This window comes from Bombus pascuorum, chromosome 13 (genome assembly GCF_905332965.1).
Source record: "Bombus pascuorum chromosome 13, iyBomPasc1.1, whole genome shotgun sequence".
NCBI lineage: Eukaryota > Metazoa > Arthropoda > Insecta > Hymenoptera > Apidae > Bombus > Bombus pascuorum.
Genome location: NC_083500.1, coordinates 8351806 through 8368792, shown reverse-complemented (window position 1 = coordinate 8368792; position 16987 = coordinate 8351806). Strand labels below are relative to the sequence as shown.

General features: G+C 40.8%; 2 protein-coding genes across 5 annotated transcripts in view; one reads left to right on the top strand and one right to left on the bottom strand.

Moving 5' to 3' along the window:
- Positions 1 to 16987, top strand: part of LOC132913708 (uncharacterized) — a 162398-nt gene that overhangs the window by 104700 nt on the left and 40711 nt on the right. For all 4 annotated transcript variants that reach the window (XM_060972223.1, XM_060972222.1, XM_060972224.1 and 1 more), the window contains exon 5: positions 15236 to 15654. In XM_060972223.1, coding sequence (XP_060828206.1) covers positions 15236 to 15654 — 419 coding nt within the window. The remainder of the gene's footprint in view (positions 1 to 15235; positions 15655 to 16987) is intronic.
- The window catches only part of LOC132913737 (proteasome subunit beta type-3), a 341911-nt gene that overhangs the window by 294713 nt on the left and 30211 nt on the right, over positions 1 to 16987 (bottom strand). The window lies entirely within an intron of this gene.

Genomic DNA, 16987 nt, shown 5'->3' with positions numbered 1-16987 from the left:
ACAACATAATTCTGATTTCTATAGTTCGATTGGCAATTAATTTTTCTACATCCTAAATGATGCTTTTATACAACTTATATTTATTCATAGCAAATAATCTTTTCATACAACGCTACTTGCGACGTAATTTTTCCTCGTACAAGCAACCATTTCTGTGCTCAGTTCAAAAATTCCAAAACTTTCGTTTTGCTTCTAAGCGTCTCGATTGAAGGATTATTCCACGAGATCAAGTAACTTGCATATAAAACTTTCTCGGCTTTTTCCTCCACTCGTTCGCTATTTTAGCTTCACCCCCGGTTTACATGGCTCGTGGCGATCTTTCTCCGCATTTTGCCCAGATCTTATCCGACAGAACTCCACCCCGTCTTTTGTATACGATCGCGTTTCCACGTTCTTCGTACGCATGCGAACTCCCGCGTAAATCAGTGAAGCGCGGCGGACAGGTTCTCCCAGATCCTCGATAGATCGGCTCGAGATAGAGAGTTGCTTGATTTTCGCGTGAAACGCGTTCCACGGCTGAGCTTAGACACCTTTATCGATTCTTATCAGCTTGCTCGACGCGAGTACACCGCCGATCGATCGTCGATGATTACGTTATCAAGGATTCGACGAAACGAGACGATAAAAATCGTTGCAGCTGTGATTTACGATCAGAAAGCAGAGGAGTGTAGCGAAACGCGAGTATATCTGGACAAAGGTAAAGATTTTTTTGTTCATTTATTATTGCATTTTCATTCATTTATTTGTTTGTGAGAAGGAAACTGTTAGTAAAATGTATAAATCATGCAGTCATTGGCGAAGGTATTTGAACACTTGTATCGAAGTAGATCTTGTTTCTGGAATTTCTATCTGTCTTTGCTTTTCTTCATTCGCGTAAAAGATCGACTAGAAAGGAAACCGGTATTCGTAAAGATAAAGTGGTCTCGCGTGTCACGATCAATAAGGTGCAAAGAGGCGGTTATAAAATTCACGCTTTGTGCTCTTTGGGAAAAGGGAACCGACATTAAGGAAATAAAGCAATTAAACGTTTGTTAACTGTCAGAAAATCAACTTGTTTCGTGTGTCTTCGTATTCTTAGATCTTTTTTATTTAATATACGCTCGTTGTAATTGCGCATAGAGCGTTATAATTTCTAAGAATTTAACTAACCAATTTTTTTCTCGATACAAAAGTTTCAAAATGTCACGTTCTTTCGATTCCAATTTATTTGTTGTGTAGCTTGTTTATTAATTTTCCTAGTCTGTAAATGATACTTTTACACAATTTTGCATCGTAATTTCTCATAGCAACACCCGCAGCCTGGTAACAGAAATCGGATCCTTGGTAAACACGTTGAATTGGAAAAAGCAGGGAAAGAGAATAATAAGATGTTGCCATTGTCCGCGACATTTCTGGCGGAGGGAGAGCGCGATCCTCGTTATCCCATGGGCGAAACGTGTCGGGTCAACGGGCTTCATAAACGATAGAAAAGACGACCGTGTCCATTAGCGTTTCCACGGAGGGCCGGCGCGGAGGGTCGATTAATTTTTCAAACAATCCCACTGGCTGGACTCATCGATTCGTGGCCCGAGATAGGGAGACCTGAACACGTCCCACGTTAGAGAAAGAGAGAGAACGAGAGGGCCCATTAGGCCCCGCGGCGCGGAGGCCCCTGCTGCCCCTTGTCAGTCTCCGAAAACCAGAAAGTCAGCTTGTCAAATTAATCACGGATGACCAATCCATCAGCAGGCATTCCTAGCCGAGGAGAATCTTTGCTTGGCTCTCTCTTTCTCTCTTTCTCTGTCCGTTTTCTGCCCAGCAGACCGATCCTCGTTCCGGACGAGGACAACGACAGCACCAGGATTTCGACGTAGTTTCTGCCCCCTTTTTTCGAGGAAACGTTATGGTATGCGTGTGTACCAGGCAACCTGACGCTTCTTCTGCGGCCTTCTTCATATCTTTCTCTCTTTCGCTCGGTGTCTTCTGCTCTTTGATAGATAATGTTAATGCAGGGGAAGAGGACACAGCGCGCGACCACGATGCTTCTGGATGAGTAATGCTAACCCTTCTGCGTTGTCGGACCCGGATCGGGGGAAGTGTTTGCGCAGCCTCTAGGCCAGGGCAGAAAGGTTGTCGAGCTTTTTCTGACGGTGGTCTCTAGACGGATATCGGCGATTATTGAAATTATCGTGGATCGTTGGTTTTTAGTCTGCTGGCTCGATTAATGTGTGACGAAACGATTGATGTTGTGAAGCGAGTAACTTGCTTCATTTTTGCTTTTTATTGCGTACACGTCTTTCGTATTGGGATAATTTAGAAAGCAACTTTGTTCGATTACAGTTCATTCGAACATCATTTATTAGAAATATTAATTGATGTTCGATTAACTGGACTGTTTTGCATTGGTTTCGTTTGACTTAACAAGAAATTTTATCGCGTGATAAAATAATTGGTAGTGGGACAACTTCGTAAACTTCTATTGTATGAACTTCCCATGAATTTAAATACACCATAAATATTAAACAAATCTAAGGATACCCAGTAGACTATTGACTACTTTACTATTTTTTATTTTTTAATTATTTTAACATAAATCCGTTACTTTCTGTCCTTAATATCTGTGCCTTACAACATAAAATATACAGTAAGATTTATTTATTGGAATTTCTACTGTGATTTCTCCACAAACTTGAAATTTATTAAAATTTGACAATAAATCTGTGTCTTTTTAACATTTATAACCAACGGTGTAAATGAACTTGTGTCGTATGCACAATCGGATTCTAAGAAGATTGAAATAATCTCCGAGCTCCAATTCTCTTCTTCTCTTCCTTCGAACGCGATAGAACGAGCGTTTGTAGCGTTGTATATTTTCTCAGACTGCCGTGGAAAGTCATTTAGACGATAAAATTTTCGTGTCTGTTTGTTGACGCGGCCGGTAATTACGAATCACTCGGGATTGAAGCGGCCCGTTTCTCCGGCAAAATTCGCCTCCACCAGACAGAAAGGGGAAATAAGAACGCAGACGTGTCGCCCCTTTCGTAGGAGTGCGTGCTAGACTCGAAAACACATGGCCAGTGTTGCGTACAGTCCTGGTGAAAAGTGTCTGTTGGACGATCGATGATCGACGAGCATTACACACGGAACGATCGATCGGCCGAAGATTTCTTCGTGCATTCCGTGAGAACGGTCACAATGACACGCGTGACACGCTTTTTTACTTGGCGATTGCACAAAATTTCGCCAGGCATTTGCCAACTATTTATTACAGGCAATTGGCAAATTAGCGGTCACGCGTCACGGTTTTAGAATCGAACGGAAACAATGGGATCACCGATTATATTTAAATCGGCCGCCTCCTCCCGATCCTTTCTATATCATTTTCTAGAGCCCGCTAGAATTAGCACGATCATTCCGGATTAGGTTAACGCGGCTCTCTGGCCCTTCGTTTTTCTGTGTCGACTAATCGTTCACTTTCATCATGCGACAGCGTGGGCGTTCATTTTTAGAAGTCGACAGACCATTGAGGCGCTTTTAAAAATTTCACTATAAAGTAGCAGTCGATTTAACCCTTTGTGATCAGAATTATGTTTATTGCTTCCTATTTAATAATCTGCTTTCGAAACTTGGTTACGGTTTCTATGAAGTTTTTTATACTTTCACAGTCGAAGAAAAGTTTTAGATTGGTACCGTATTGGTATTGGTCATTTTCATACCACGTTGATAACAATCATCTTGGTATCATTTTTGGATAATGAGGGTGCGGTAAGCTTTTAATGAAGCTTTGAATGATCTATGAGTAGGTATATAACACCTTTATTTTTACTTACTTTACCTGCGCACCTGTATTATTATACGTATTCGTTGACTTATCAATATAATTTCGTTTCGTAATATCATGATGTACTGTCTTATCGTTTATCATTTAAATTTTCCTCTGTTGCATAGAAAAATTGTCTTTTGTGCATTTCAAATTTATTTATGCATAGAAGAACGTGCTTTATGTGTTAAAATTAAAAGGAATCGAATGAAATGGAAAGTATACTTCGACATAGAGCCTCAAAGGATTAAAAGACGATTAAGCATCGAAAATTCGTTGATGGAAGGGAAACCTCACGTAATCTTAGTTGCACGTGTTCAAACAAAGGGTTAAGGGCCATGCAAAGTCGCATGGCTCTCTTATTCGATCCCGATACGCCGGATGATGCAGGGTACAGAAAAGACCCGCGAAAACCAGTTTGTCGAACCTAATACGGTGACTGTGGCTTCGACGATCTTAATGAACTTCTCTCTTTCCGATGCCCACCTAATCTTCACCTCAAAAACAATCGCCGCTTTTCGACGAATCCGCGATTCGATAGCCAATTTGCATGATAGAGAGGAATACATGGAAAGAGGCTAAGTATCGAAATCCTTTTTCGATTTCGTATATAAGAATATCGTATGACGTGTCTTGTGCTAGAAATAATTTATTCTCAAGCGTCTTCAATTCAAAATTTCCGTATTGAATTCCTTTTAATTTCCAAGAGAAAAAAGAAATTACCCAAGGCGTCTGCCGTTGGCTGTAAAATAATTTATTCTGAGAAATCTTCAATGTTAAATTTCCAAATATCCTATGCTTGAATATCGAAAAAGACTACTTAAAAAAGAAGAATTCTTTTTTTTTCAATTTCCAATAAAAGAACATCTAATGACGTGTCTCCCATTGACACTGAGATAAAAGGAATTATCCTTGAATGCCTTGAATTTTAAAGTTGGAAAGTTTGCAAATCTCGAACTCAGATGTTTCCAATAGTCAACACTTGTCCGCCGGAGTGAACGATGTGCAAATAAGGCAGAGCAGAGGATGGCGATGGATAGTAGTTTATGAAAACGTTTTCGCGAGGAATCCTCGGTGTATCGGTGAGCCGAATACAGAGTGGAACGGCATTAAAGCTAGTCTAATCTTAATATTCAAATTTTGCGGCGAAACCTCGCCGGTTCGACGGGGGTGGGATGGCGGAATGGGGTGCAGGGACGTGGAAGGGGGATGGTAAAAGTGAGCCGAGCAAGCGGAGGCCGCGCATAACCGATTCTCGAACTCATAAATTTTAAATTATGTCAAGCAAAAAGAAAGGACGCGCGGATGGGACCCGACCTCGGATAAAATAAGAGTAGAACGAGAGAAGAGCGCCCTCCCCCTCCCCCACCCATGATGCTCTAGAAAAAAGCAGAAAAGCCTCGACAGGCCCCGAAGAACCCAAATCAGGCCCCTGAGGATTATTAAGCAGGCCAGATTTTCGTGAAACAATATTGCGATAACCACGTTCTATAATATAATCATATTTCATAGAATAATACCAGCCTACATTTTCAAACACGACATTATGTACACGCGAACATATTTCATAGAATAATACCCTTCTACATTGCCAAATACGAAATCATGTACACGTGGCTGTATTTCACGAAACAGCTATGTGCAAATCACGTAAAACGTAATAAATATGATAAAACGTAATTTTCGTTGATTTTCTGATTTTAATATGAAAACAACGTGCCAGGTGCAAAAATGTAGATCTTTTAAAAGTAGCTTCGATAAGTTGTAGTTTCATGTAATTATCACGTCAGACAATATTTTAATGCACATTGCTGCTGAATCGTTATTATTGCTAATAATTATATAGAAGATATTTATACACATTCGTATTTTTATGATGATATGCGATTAAAAAAATGGAATCCATGTAAAAAATTATGTTACTAAGTGTTATAACGAGTACTATACACTGGATTGTATATTTTTACATACTACGTGCATTCGGTACATAATTGCACGTACAAATTTCCCACGAATAAAAATCCGCAGTCTAGTAATAATAATTTGTTAGAAACGATAACTTATCAGCAAAATCAAATTGATTCAGCCAATAATCTCGTTGATTCCAACGTTTACAACAACCATGCGCAAAATATAGTCACATCATGGTCCATTTACTGTTGAAATATCCCGGTCGTTTAAGTAACACCCTTATCTCGTCGGAGGAAAAAGTAGAAGAACGAGTCTCGCGCCTCGAACGTTCGGGTTTCTGCGTTTTAAATCCGTTTTAAAAGTGTCATATCGTGGTGGAAAGGGGAAGACGAGGATGGGAAGAGAGAGAAGGGAGACTTATTGCCCTGGCACGTTTTCCATACGCGAAACAGCTTTATGGGGGTCGCCACGAAATTTCGGGGCCCCCACCCATTACCGCGTCGCGAAGGGCCCCACCGAGTCGAATTTCCGGCATTAATTCGACATTATGCGATATTCAAATCGGGCCCGGTGGAATTTTTCGGTCTAACGAGCTCCTACCCCCTTTTTCCTTAACCCCCTTCTATCCACGCCCCCCGGCTGCATTTTGCCTGCGCAGAGTCACGGCCGTTCCTCTCATGTCGATGAAGAAACAGGAGATTACGTTATTCCGCGCTGTATCGCAGAATTCCTTCTCGAATAGCAAACGCTGCGTCAATTTCGACTCGCGAGTATTTGTTCTTTGTTTCGTTCTACATTATATTTATGCGTTACGAGTAATTTTGTTTTTTAAGTAAGTATGGTTTTTATTTAGGGGTTGAAATTATTTTCAGTGGGCTCTTATTGCTGTAACATAATACACTTTGTTCTAATGATTCGATAATGATTCAGCTAAATGATAATTAATCGTCAACTATTGTGTGGAAGATTCTTTGCGACATTCTTCGCTGATTTATAGGTATTTCGTAAAAATGAACGTTCATTATAAGCATTGTGAACATTGAGTTTGTCTCTATGAATGTCTCGCTGCAATGTTTCATTCGCGTTTGAGTTTTAATTCGTTGATCAGTTTATGTGATTGCATCCTGTTTTCTGACAAAATTCCATGCATCTGTCGCCTACTGCTAAAAGACATATCTCTGCACCGGAAAGATTGTTCCCCTTTTTAAGCGCGCCATATGAAAGTGCGCTCTGTCAACCACTGAACAACATTAAAATCAGGAAATCAACGAAACTGCGCTCATCGTGTATGTCTGCTACAATCTTCCCTTAATATCCAATCATTAATTGAAATCTCGGTATCCTGTACTTTTGCCCTATCTCAAATATAATATATTTCCACTCTCTCCTCTGTACAAACATCGCATAACACGACTTTCCCTTGCCAAAATTCTCGTCACAATTGTTACTATTGCCATTTTAATGAACAACAAAAGGGCCAAGTCTCGGTCAATAATTAAGCGAAAATCGTTTACCTTCCAATTTAATGGCGCGTATCGAACGACGTCGACGAGAGAGAGAGAGAGAGAGAGAGAGAGAGAGAGAGAGAGAGAGAGAAAGACAGAGAGAAAGAGTGGTCTCGAACGAGCGGGACAGAGGCTGCGTTTTCTGGCACGGTTCGGTGCGGCTCGTCTTTGTTCATGGCCGTTTCATTTTTCGAGTACGGCGGATAATTAATCTTGGGTGGGCATAAAAGGGTTTTCGGGTTCGGTCGCGAGAAAAAATGAGCGCAGCTCTGGCTTCGACCGTAGCCAGTTGTTCACTGCCCCTTTTTTCTCTCTGTCTCTCTCTTTCTCTCCCCTGTGCCCCGTTTCGCGGTGTCTTTCCGTCTTTATATTTCTCTGTTGGCCCGTCTCCCCTCATCCCCTTTCCTCCCTTCTATCTCTGCCGCTGATCCCGGTGGACGTCGCCTCCCACACCGTCGCGTTTCGTGGGGCACCGCGGGATTCTAAACCGGCATATCCCTGTTGCCCCCCACTTTCCTCTTTCTCATCCCCTCGTGTTCGTCCTCGTGTGTTGGCCGCGCTGCTGCTTGCTCGCCTTCCACCCGGGTGTTTTTTTCAGAATTTGAGTCAATAAAAAATCGCCTGGAACAAAGGAACGAACGGCCGCCAATTTCTCACAGGATAATGTCCGAGGCCCCATCGTGGCCCGGCGGAACGCTAATCACGGCCGGGCATCTTGACTTCTGTTAGGTGTTAAAAATGGGCCCCGCGGGGCCCTTCGGTCTTTATCTCGCCCCAGCTCCGCTTCTTCTACCCTCCTTTCCTTGCCTTCGCACGTCCTATCTGTTCTACCTCTCCACGAACATCCGTCTCTTTCTTCCTATCCGTTCTTTTTACACCCCCTGCCCCCGCCATGCCGCTGACGCATCTCCTCTCTCCCTCTTTGCTACGGTCAAATATTAAAATTTGGGAAACGTTACACCCGGCCCCCGACGAATCCTCGTTTTTCGCAAGCCGCTGCGAGGCCTACGCTTAAAAAATTACGCAGATGGCTCATTAATTCGAACGCGGCTCTCGCTCCCCGTGGCGATTTTTCTGCCAGGGAATCTCGCGAGATCGGCATCGCGAGAAACCGAGAACCCCAAGGTTCTAGTTTGCCTTTCGTGGTTCAGTCCCTTCAGCAAGATGAGGCTTCTATGATTTGGTCGTCTTCTAATCTATCGCGATGTTCCTATAGGGTGAGTTAGAGTTATTCGAGTTAGTAGGATATTTGAGTCAGCCTTAGTAATTTGTCTCGTAGGTCTTGTAATTCGCTAAATTTTTTGTGAAGCATCTTTAAGCTATTTTTAAACTATTTTTTAATTGTCTACTTACGTTACGTCGACTTTCGTTCAACCCTGCTCCATTGCTCGATTCTTTCATGTCACGATTCTACTTTCCAGCTTTTACCAAGCAACGATTTTTGTAACGTTCCGAGGAAAACTTCGACGTACGCTTAAGATCGGAAATTCTGCGTATCAACGATTCTTTTATACTCGTCTGAAATTGAAGAGACTTGCGAAGAATTACAGAAACACGAACGTAGTAACATTAATCTCCTTCGTAGGAAGAGCAATGCTAATATTTCAACGCTGATGAATTTTTCCAACTCTTTTATTAAGAGCATCGAAATCCGAAGATGGAGCATGAAAAGAGAAAGAGATCGGTCGTCATGGAAGCTGAAAAAGCGCGCGGTGAGGTTGGAACGCCTTAATGGACGGTTCATTTGTTAGGCGAAAGCCAAGGGGGATATAATCCAATAATTTCGCGGCTAGGAAAAATGAAAATCGATTCGAGGTGGCCAGGTACCGACACCTGTTGAGGGTTCAAGGTCGCGCGATAAAAGACTCGATCCATCAAAGAGTTGCACACGAGGCCCGCGAGGATCGCGATGGAAAAGTCGGCCTCGGACGAATCTCCCTCATAAATCGTCGATTCTCCATCGGCTCGTCATCGCCGACGACGATATATCGACCGAGGCGAATCGACTGCCGTCATTAAAGCCTCTCGCAGCCGGTTCTTCGCCCGTACCATACCCGCGTCTCGAAAACGTACAGCTGGGAGGCGTTCGAAACCCGAGAAAAACATCCACGATAAAAATGTATCTTTCTATTTTTCAATCTATCAAGCATTCTAGAGCGTCCTTTAGAAGCTGCGTTAAATCATTTAACGATTGATTTCTTGCAAAATATTAGGTCTGTCTACTAATATAAAACTAATATGAAAAACGCAGAAGAATGGGACAGGGACTTTTAAGTATCAAAAATATCGAACAGAGCGAAAGTCGAAAATTTTCAAATAACATATTTATCTATTTATTATGTGCATACGATATGCTTATGACTAAATCATGGTATTTAAACAGAATTGAAAATGTACCTACAGCTACGACATAGTTGCATAAATACGCTTTGGTAAATACACTTCGTGGAGTTAATCAAAATTATTTCAAAATTCAATGAGTTAATTGTGTATCTGCAGTTTCTTCCTTTTTATCTGATTTTAGTATTAAATATATGTACATGGTCGTCAGTTTCTTAAACGTTTCGAAGATATTGATTGTCATATAACACCATTGGTTCGGTATGAGATTTCTTTAGATTTAACAAATCTTATTCCCAACTGGAGAGAAATATCGAAATACTTCTCATCACCAAGTAGCACCATAATTTAAAACTCGATGTAAGTAGACTGGCCGCATCTTTTCCCATGGGTCCACATAACGTAAAATCGTATTATACTTAGAAGAATGAAATTCCCGATATAGTATGAATTCGATGATCGAAAACTATCCATCGTTTCGCGTAAAAATCCCCGATTCTTGAATTCCAACCGTCATCATTAAGATTTCCTGCCTGAGTGACGTTTTATCGGACAGATAAAAATGTCTCAATTCGCGATTCTTCCAACTGTTAGATCGCCAAGATACCGCGTGCCGTTTTGAGCGCGACTGTTGCAAAGAGAAGAAGAAGGAAAAGGGAGGACACTCAGCCGATAAACAGGGTCGTGGAATTTTATGCGACGCATTCCAGGAACGCGTGAAATCCTCGCGTTTCGATGGCTCGCGCGAAAAACGATCGTTGTCCCCGCGGTAATATCGCAATTAGCGATAAGTCCGGCGCGATCTCTGTCGAGAGCCAGGCCACTCCGTTTTACGAGGAATCGCGTCGTTATTCGTGATTTAGGTATTTGAAACGCGCCAGGACGTCGGATTACGAGTGGCCGCGGCCTCTCGGCTTTCTTGTTTCCCATTAGAATCGAATTTCGTGCGTATCGTCGTGTAATGAAACACGCGAGCGTTTATAGTGTTCCTCGCGTTACGCATGCCTAACGTGCATACGTGGAAATCGCGACACGGATTTCGCGATCGGCCAACGTCGCGTCTCCACTTCCCACGGAGAGTCTTCGATTTACTGTTCACACGCTTTATTACGTCCGTTCGTTAACCCTTTCTCCGTTCTCTTGTACCGCTCGTATTTACTTCTCAACTTTCGTTCAATCCTTTACGCCGGACAGATAAGAAACACATTAAAAATCATATTTCATATCGTGTTACTTGTACCATATATTTTTGGATTCGTTTCAAACTTTATTAAGAAAACCGTGATAGTTCTGCCTCGCTACAGTGTTAACGAAGTTTCCAAGATGTTTCATCCAGCACACATAATATAGCGATATGAACTTTCTATCGTGAGTCATTGTATAAAAAAAAAAATCGTTAAATTCTCAGGAAATCCGTCTAGTCCCGACTGCTGGTAGATTGACCGATAACTCGCGAATCTCTAAAATTTCACCATTTTCTCTCACGCTGCTATGCGAGAGTTTGCCCAGAAAAAAATACCCAAAGTCCCTTGCGAGGTACTCGACGAACCATCGCACCCGGAACGATTACTCAGATTTCTCAGCGAAAGGAGTGTCTCGTGTCTCGGTTTTCCATTTCCCGTTACGAAACGGAACGATGATCCCTTTCCATCCCTCCGGCGTGTCCCGTTCACGACCCCTTTCCGGAAGAGGAACTTACGACAGTGAGAAAAGAGAAGGAAGAAAAAAGAGGCTCAGCCCTAAAGAAGCCGGTAACCCCGTCGGGTCACGGGGTGAATACCGTTTTACCGACTATTAACTCACTTTTACCCTGTTTTCTTACCCCCTGCGCCCTAGAGAGTGCGACAGAGGCCACGTAAAAGGAACAGAGACGAAGAAGACGAGAGAGAAAAGAGGGTTTCTTCTAGCTGTAAGGGCCAGCTACTACGTGTTTTCCTTCCCCTTTCCGACGTTTCCTGCGTAATCTCTCCCTTTCTCCGCTCGGCGCTTACCTCCCTTTCTGCCTTTTATTTTATTCCACCTTTTTCCCCCGTTTTTTTTTTTTTTTTTCTTTACTGGATTCTTTTCCGGGTTACTGGCGGACGTACGCGCGTGTTGCAGGTAGCTGCGGCTACCTGCGAACTCGTGGAGTGGATGAAGGGGGAAAAAAACGCGAGTTTTTGGGGGCCACGGTCGATTTAACCCCTGAGAAAAATCGCGCGACCCCAGACGTCGATCGGGGGTTAACCGATTTCTCTCCGGCGAATTCGGAAATCGGAGAGGAGCCAGCTTTCGTTTAAAGGCTTAAGTATCTCGTAAAAATGGGTGCACACGATCCGGAAGATTTTTCGTGTTTTTCATCTTTCTTTCTATTTTTTTTTTTCTTTGGAATGTTCGTGCAGGGGTGAACGGGTCAGATGTCATCGTCATGGTTCTTCGTTCCGCGTTTATTTCGCATTGTTATTTGATTCGAGAAATTACATTCTGTTAGCATGAAATTAATACTTTTACAAGCAGTGTCGTATACTTAATAAAAATACATACAGTCAGTAGTAGAAGTATTCGTTGAATCGATTCGTTTGAACTGTTGAATTAAATAATTAATATTCTTCAAAGATATTTATCAGTAGTAATATATAGTGTAATAATGAAATCTTTGATCGATGTATTTTTTTATTAGAAAACAGCGATTCATTGTAAATGTAATCATTTATCAGTACATCGTTCTTACTTCCAACTTCTACGTTATATTACGGACAAGTGTCCAGATACTTTTGATTCGTAAGTATATATTTACCGTCTTGAAAATCATCAACATCTATAAATCTTTAAGATGTAATCAAAATTTCAAATAATGGGTCGACGTGCAATCATGTTTCTTCCAAGTGTATATATAATGTTTCGATTTATAAATCTTCTTCTTAAGTCGTTAACTGCGTCAATTATTTTCTTGGACGTTTCGATTTCACCGCCACCCTCAACCCCCTTTGCCATTTTTCTCAGGCATTCTTTCTTTTTTTTTTTCTTACGCTTGATTTTTATCAATCGGCTGGCCAAGACGATATGTGGAGCAAAGATGAAAGGGAGAACGTCGCGAAAGGAAAAGAAACACAGGATCCCCGCGGCGCAACCTCCTCTTCGGGTTGGACCTTAAAAATCGAGTCAATTTAAGGATCCGGCTCGGGATACAAGCATAACGCGAGCGTGCATGCGATTCTTCAGGAGTATCCCCTCGTAGAAATCCATTTACCGTTGAAACGTGTACGAAATCATTCCAAGTCGCTCCTTTTTTATCGCCTACAACAGCAAGATACACCTTGTACATTTTTTTAAACTTCAGATATCAATAAGTAAGAAAGCAATAAGCAGCTTTGTCTGTTTAATTTTTGAAAGTTCCACGAATATTAGCTACAGATGCTCCTTTGTCATATATTTCAGCATCTATATTTTAAAAAATATGCATTCAAAATATAGTACTTGTTATGATATTTAGTGAGTTTAAAAATACCAATTTGCATTTAGTATCAATATATCATTTATATTTATAAGCTTTCTAAAATTCAAGGTACGTATTGAATCAATATTGACTCTCTTAGGATTCTCCATTTGATTATGGCAATGAAAAAAATATCATTCTTTCAGAATATATATATTAAAATTCTTTGTTTGAATATGGAAATAAAATAAACATTCAATGCGGAATTGTCTTTGATTGAAGGTTAAATATCATGTTAACTTTATTCATAAATGTATAGCCGATGAAAAATTATTTTTTTTATCTTTCACCTTTGATTTAAAAAAAAAAGAATACTAAAATACCACTCCATTCAATTAGAAAAGCCAGTCAATCCGTCGGGACCCTAAAAATAATTCAAAAGTATTTTCCCACACGTCCGCGCCAGTCTCCTAAATTATCTCGGAGAATAGTCATTTTTCATCGACGTCGACGACGGAACCGCATATCCGTCTCGTTAAACGACTCTAGGATCGTCCCGTGGTAAAAATTGTAGAGAAGGAAAATCCTAGAAGCGATATAAAAGAAACGAAATAAGGGATGGTAGAGATGAAGCTTAAGGGGTTGCGTAATTTCGATAGACGTCATCGATTCGAGCAGAAGGGGGTCTCACGAAATTTTAAAGCCCTTTTCAGATTTTTCCAATCTCCTTTTTTTCTTTTGGTTCACCTGGTTCACTTTCTTCCTCGTTTCGCGGCCACGAGATCGACTGGCCAGGTCGAAAGCTGCAGGTAGAAATTTCCTAGTCTTAGTTTGATGTTCTCATGGATCCTCCTCGGTGCGAATAAATCCTGTTGGATCTACCTGAATCGCAGACTTCTCACCCGGGGGTATTAAACGCTGCCCTAACTCCTTCCATCGATTTAAACCCTCCTTGGGATGCGCTGTCTTCGTTTGTCTTCTCTTTGGGAAAGAACGAGCAGTCATTCAGCTGTCTTTGCCCAGGATTTTGATCACCAACTATGTTATTAATAACTGGGAATTTGTAAACAATTGTTTTTCCAAGAAATTGAATAATTTTTGACAGGAATGAAAGTGGATTTTCAAAAGCGTGACCAATAGGAAAAATAGTGGCAACATTTTTGTAATACTGTTCGTTCTTTCACGTTAGGATATGGTAGAATAAAAGAAGGAATATCTTTATATGGTACAACATGAAAGTGTTCAGAAGGAGGAATTCTAACAATGGAAAACAACGAAAGAACGCTTTCAAAAAAAGAAATAACACCAATGATGTACGAAATAATGATGTTTCGAAAAATTGTAATAATTTTAGGAATATGAAACAGTGCAGAAACACAGAAGAAAAATATTTAAATAAAAGATATATTTTAAAAGGTATTATAACTGTCGTTTAAACGCAATTTGAAAGTATCTGGAGGGGTATGAAAATTCGTAACCGAGGGAATCAGCAGATGTACCTGCTTGCCGCAGTCGATTGCGGCTTTTTCACTATCGAGACGTCTCAATTTCACGACTCTCAGCCTCAACCAGCAAAAAACTTCCCCTCAGTCACTTTTTTACCTCCACGAAGTCGTCGCGTTTCTATTCGTTGAACCGTGTTCCGGCTTTCGACCAATCGACAGACCCGTTCCCCACCTTGCTTTCCAAAATCTTGGAAAATACAGGTCGCTCCGTCAGTCTGTTCGAAGTGTCACTGAAAGCAGGTCGAAGAGCCAATCCGATAGGTGAAAGAAGAACGTTTGGACCTCTACGGAAGATCTTATTGAATCTGTTAACCTTACTGCGTTCTTTTGGATCATTTTCGATTTGTCGTGCTTGTCTACCGTTAACAAGTTTGTCAAGTTTGAGGAAAGTGTCGTCCATCATACTTCTTCTCAATTTTATGCGAGAATCTTTTCTGAAACGACGTATTTAAAAAAACAGAATGAGACTGGGACATAAAAATAAGTGGACCGCAGCAGGGTTAATGCACTAATCGATTCATAATTATACTTATCAAAGTGACATTAACTAAAATTACATTAACATTTAAGAGTGAAACTTTTTAATTTATATTTATCCTCGAAGAAGTTTTCAAAGTGACGTTAACTGACCAGTCAGTCAAATTTCTTAAAGAATCCTCTCGTATTAATCATCTTAATCATAAGAAGCAATAATGACACTATCCCAATCTGTAGTATTATGAAATTTATGCTAATCAAATGATGCAAATTTTTGTTACAGGGAAGGTGAAAGTGAAAGAGGAAAAGGATGCATCGTCAATGGCGCCGGGAAGTCCTCCGACGCCTCCGCACACCCCCCAAAGCCCACCGCGACACAATCCACCCCCTAGCAACCTGTCTCAGTCCTGTCAGACTTCGAATGCCAATTCACCAAACTTACAACAGCAGCAGCAACAGCATCAGCAACAAGAATCGAATCAACAACAGCAACAACAACATCAATCGCTTCACGCGATGGCTAACACACCCCTCAGCCAGATCTTAGTGCAGAATCCGGCAGTTGCTCAACTATTGCAACAAAATCCAGCGATTCTGTCGCAGAATCCGCAATTGGCGCAGTTGTTGCAGCAAAATCTTCAAGTTCAGATCGGCAGCGTCCTTTTCCAGAACGTCAGGAGGGAGGAACCTGAAGAGCCGAGGGTGAGTCAGTCGAACAAATTAATTAGACGAGGGTCCCTTTCATCTCCCGCGGAGCGTTTCGCCGTGTCCCCTGCTCTCTCTCCGCCCTCGCGACGGAAATGGATTGTTTCGTTTCCTTTTTCCTTCTTTTCCTTCGCATCGTGCTCGTCGCCGCGGATACTTTCCGAGAGGAACACGTTCACAGTGAGATTTCTTTCGTAAATGGAATCTTTAAAATTTGTTTTTAAATGTAATGAAAATTGGAGAAATTCCTTTTCAAATTTAGCATATTTATTCGTTTTAAAAGATTGCACGTTCACAGTGGAAGTTTTCGTAAATGGGATCTTTAAAAATGTCTTTTTTAAATGTAACGAGAATTGGCAAAATTCCTTTCTAAATTTAGTATATTTATTTCTTTCTCAAGAAACCCATTTACGGTGGAATTTATGGTAAATGTAATCTTTGGAATTTCTTCAGAATTTTCTTCGAAGCTTAATGAAAAGTGAAAAAGTTATTTTTAAAATTCAATGAAAGATGTTATACCTTACATATATGTTAGTATATACATTTTAGTACATCTAAATTTTGATACTACACTTTCCATCAGTAAAGTATTTCAAAATTTGAGAATGAAGTATTTAATTGTTACAAACATGAAAAGGAAATAAGTAAAAAATAGTAAAAATAAATTAGCCAAATAACGAAGAAAAATATTCGTTAAACGTTCATTAAATTTCACACAAACGACAAAGCGCTTTTCGTTTGCTCAACGTAGCTTATTTAATTATAGACAGAAATAATGTGATGCATTAAAGATCAGGAAAATAATAGAACGAGCCGATTATTTTTATCGTTCTATGTATAATTTTATGAAGAAACGAGATAGTTTGGTGTAGTTATTCATACTTAACCCACTGTGAATCGAGCTTAACTCGTGACTCGAAGACGTAGATCGATTATAGTAGACCTCGTGGACACCGGGCCTGTTGATGATGACGTGACACCGGATTGTCAACATGCCGCGAGCATCTGCTACAGCGGTTGGATTTCGTTCAACTTGTTTCCACTTTAATGACCAACGCCAAGATCCATACACGCCGTGCCAATTATATGAAAATAATTATCTCAATTTATTGGTGACTGGCTCACGCAATACCCGAGATAACTAATTCACCGTGAAATCTTGTTCGCGGTTTAAAAGCTTTCCTTAATTGACTCGACCCGTTGATTGCCGTTTCCCTTGTAAACCAAATCTGCCAACTAATTTATTCTCATTGCGATTTCTTCGATGTTTTTACAAATCCCAACAGGTTTCTTTTTTTACGCTTCAAATGAAATCAGGAAAAGATTTCTG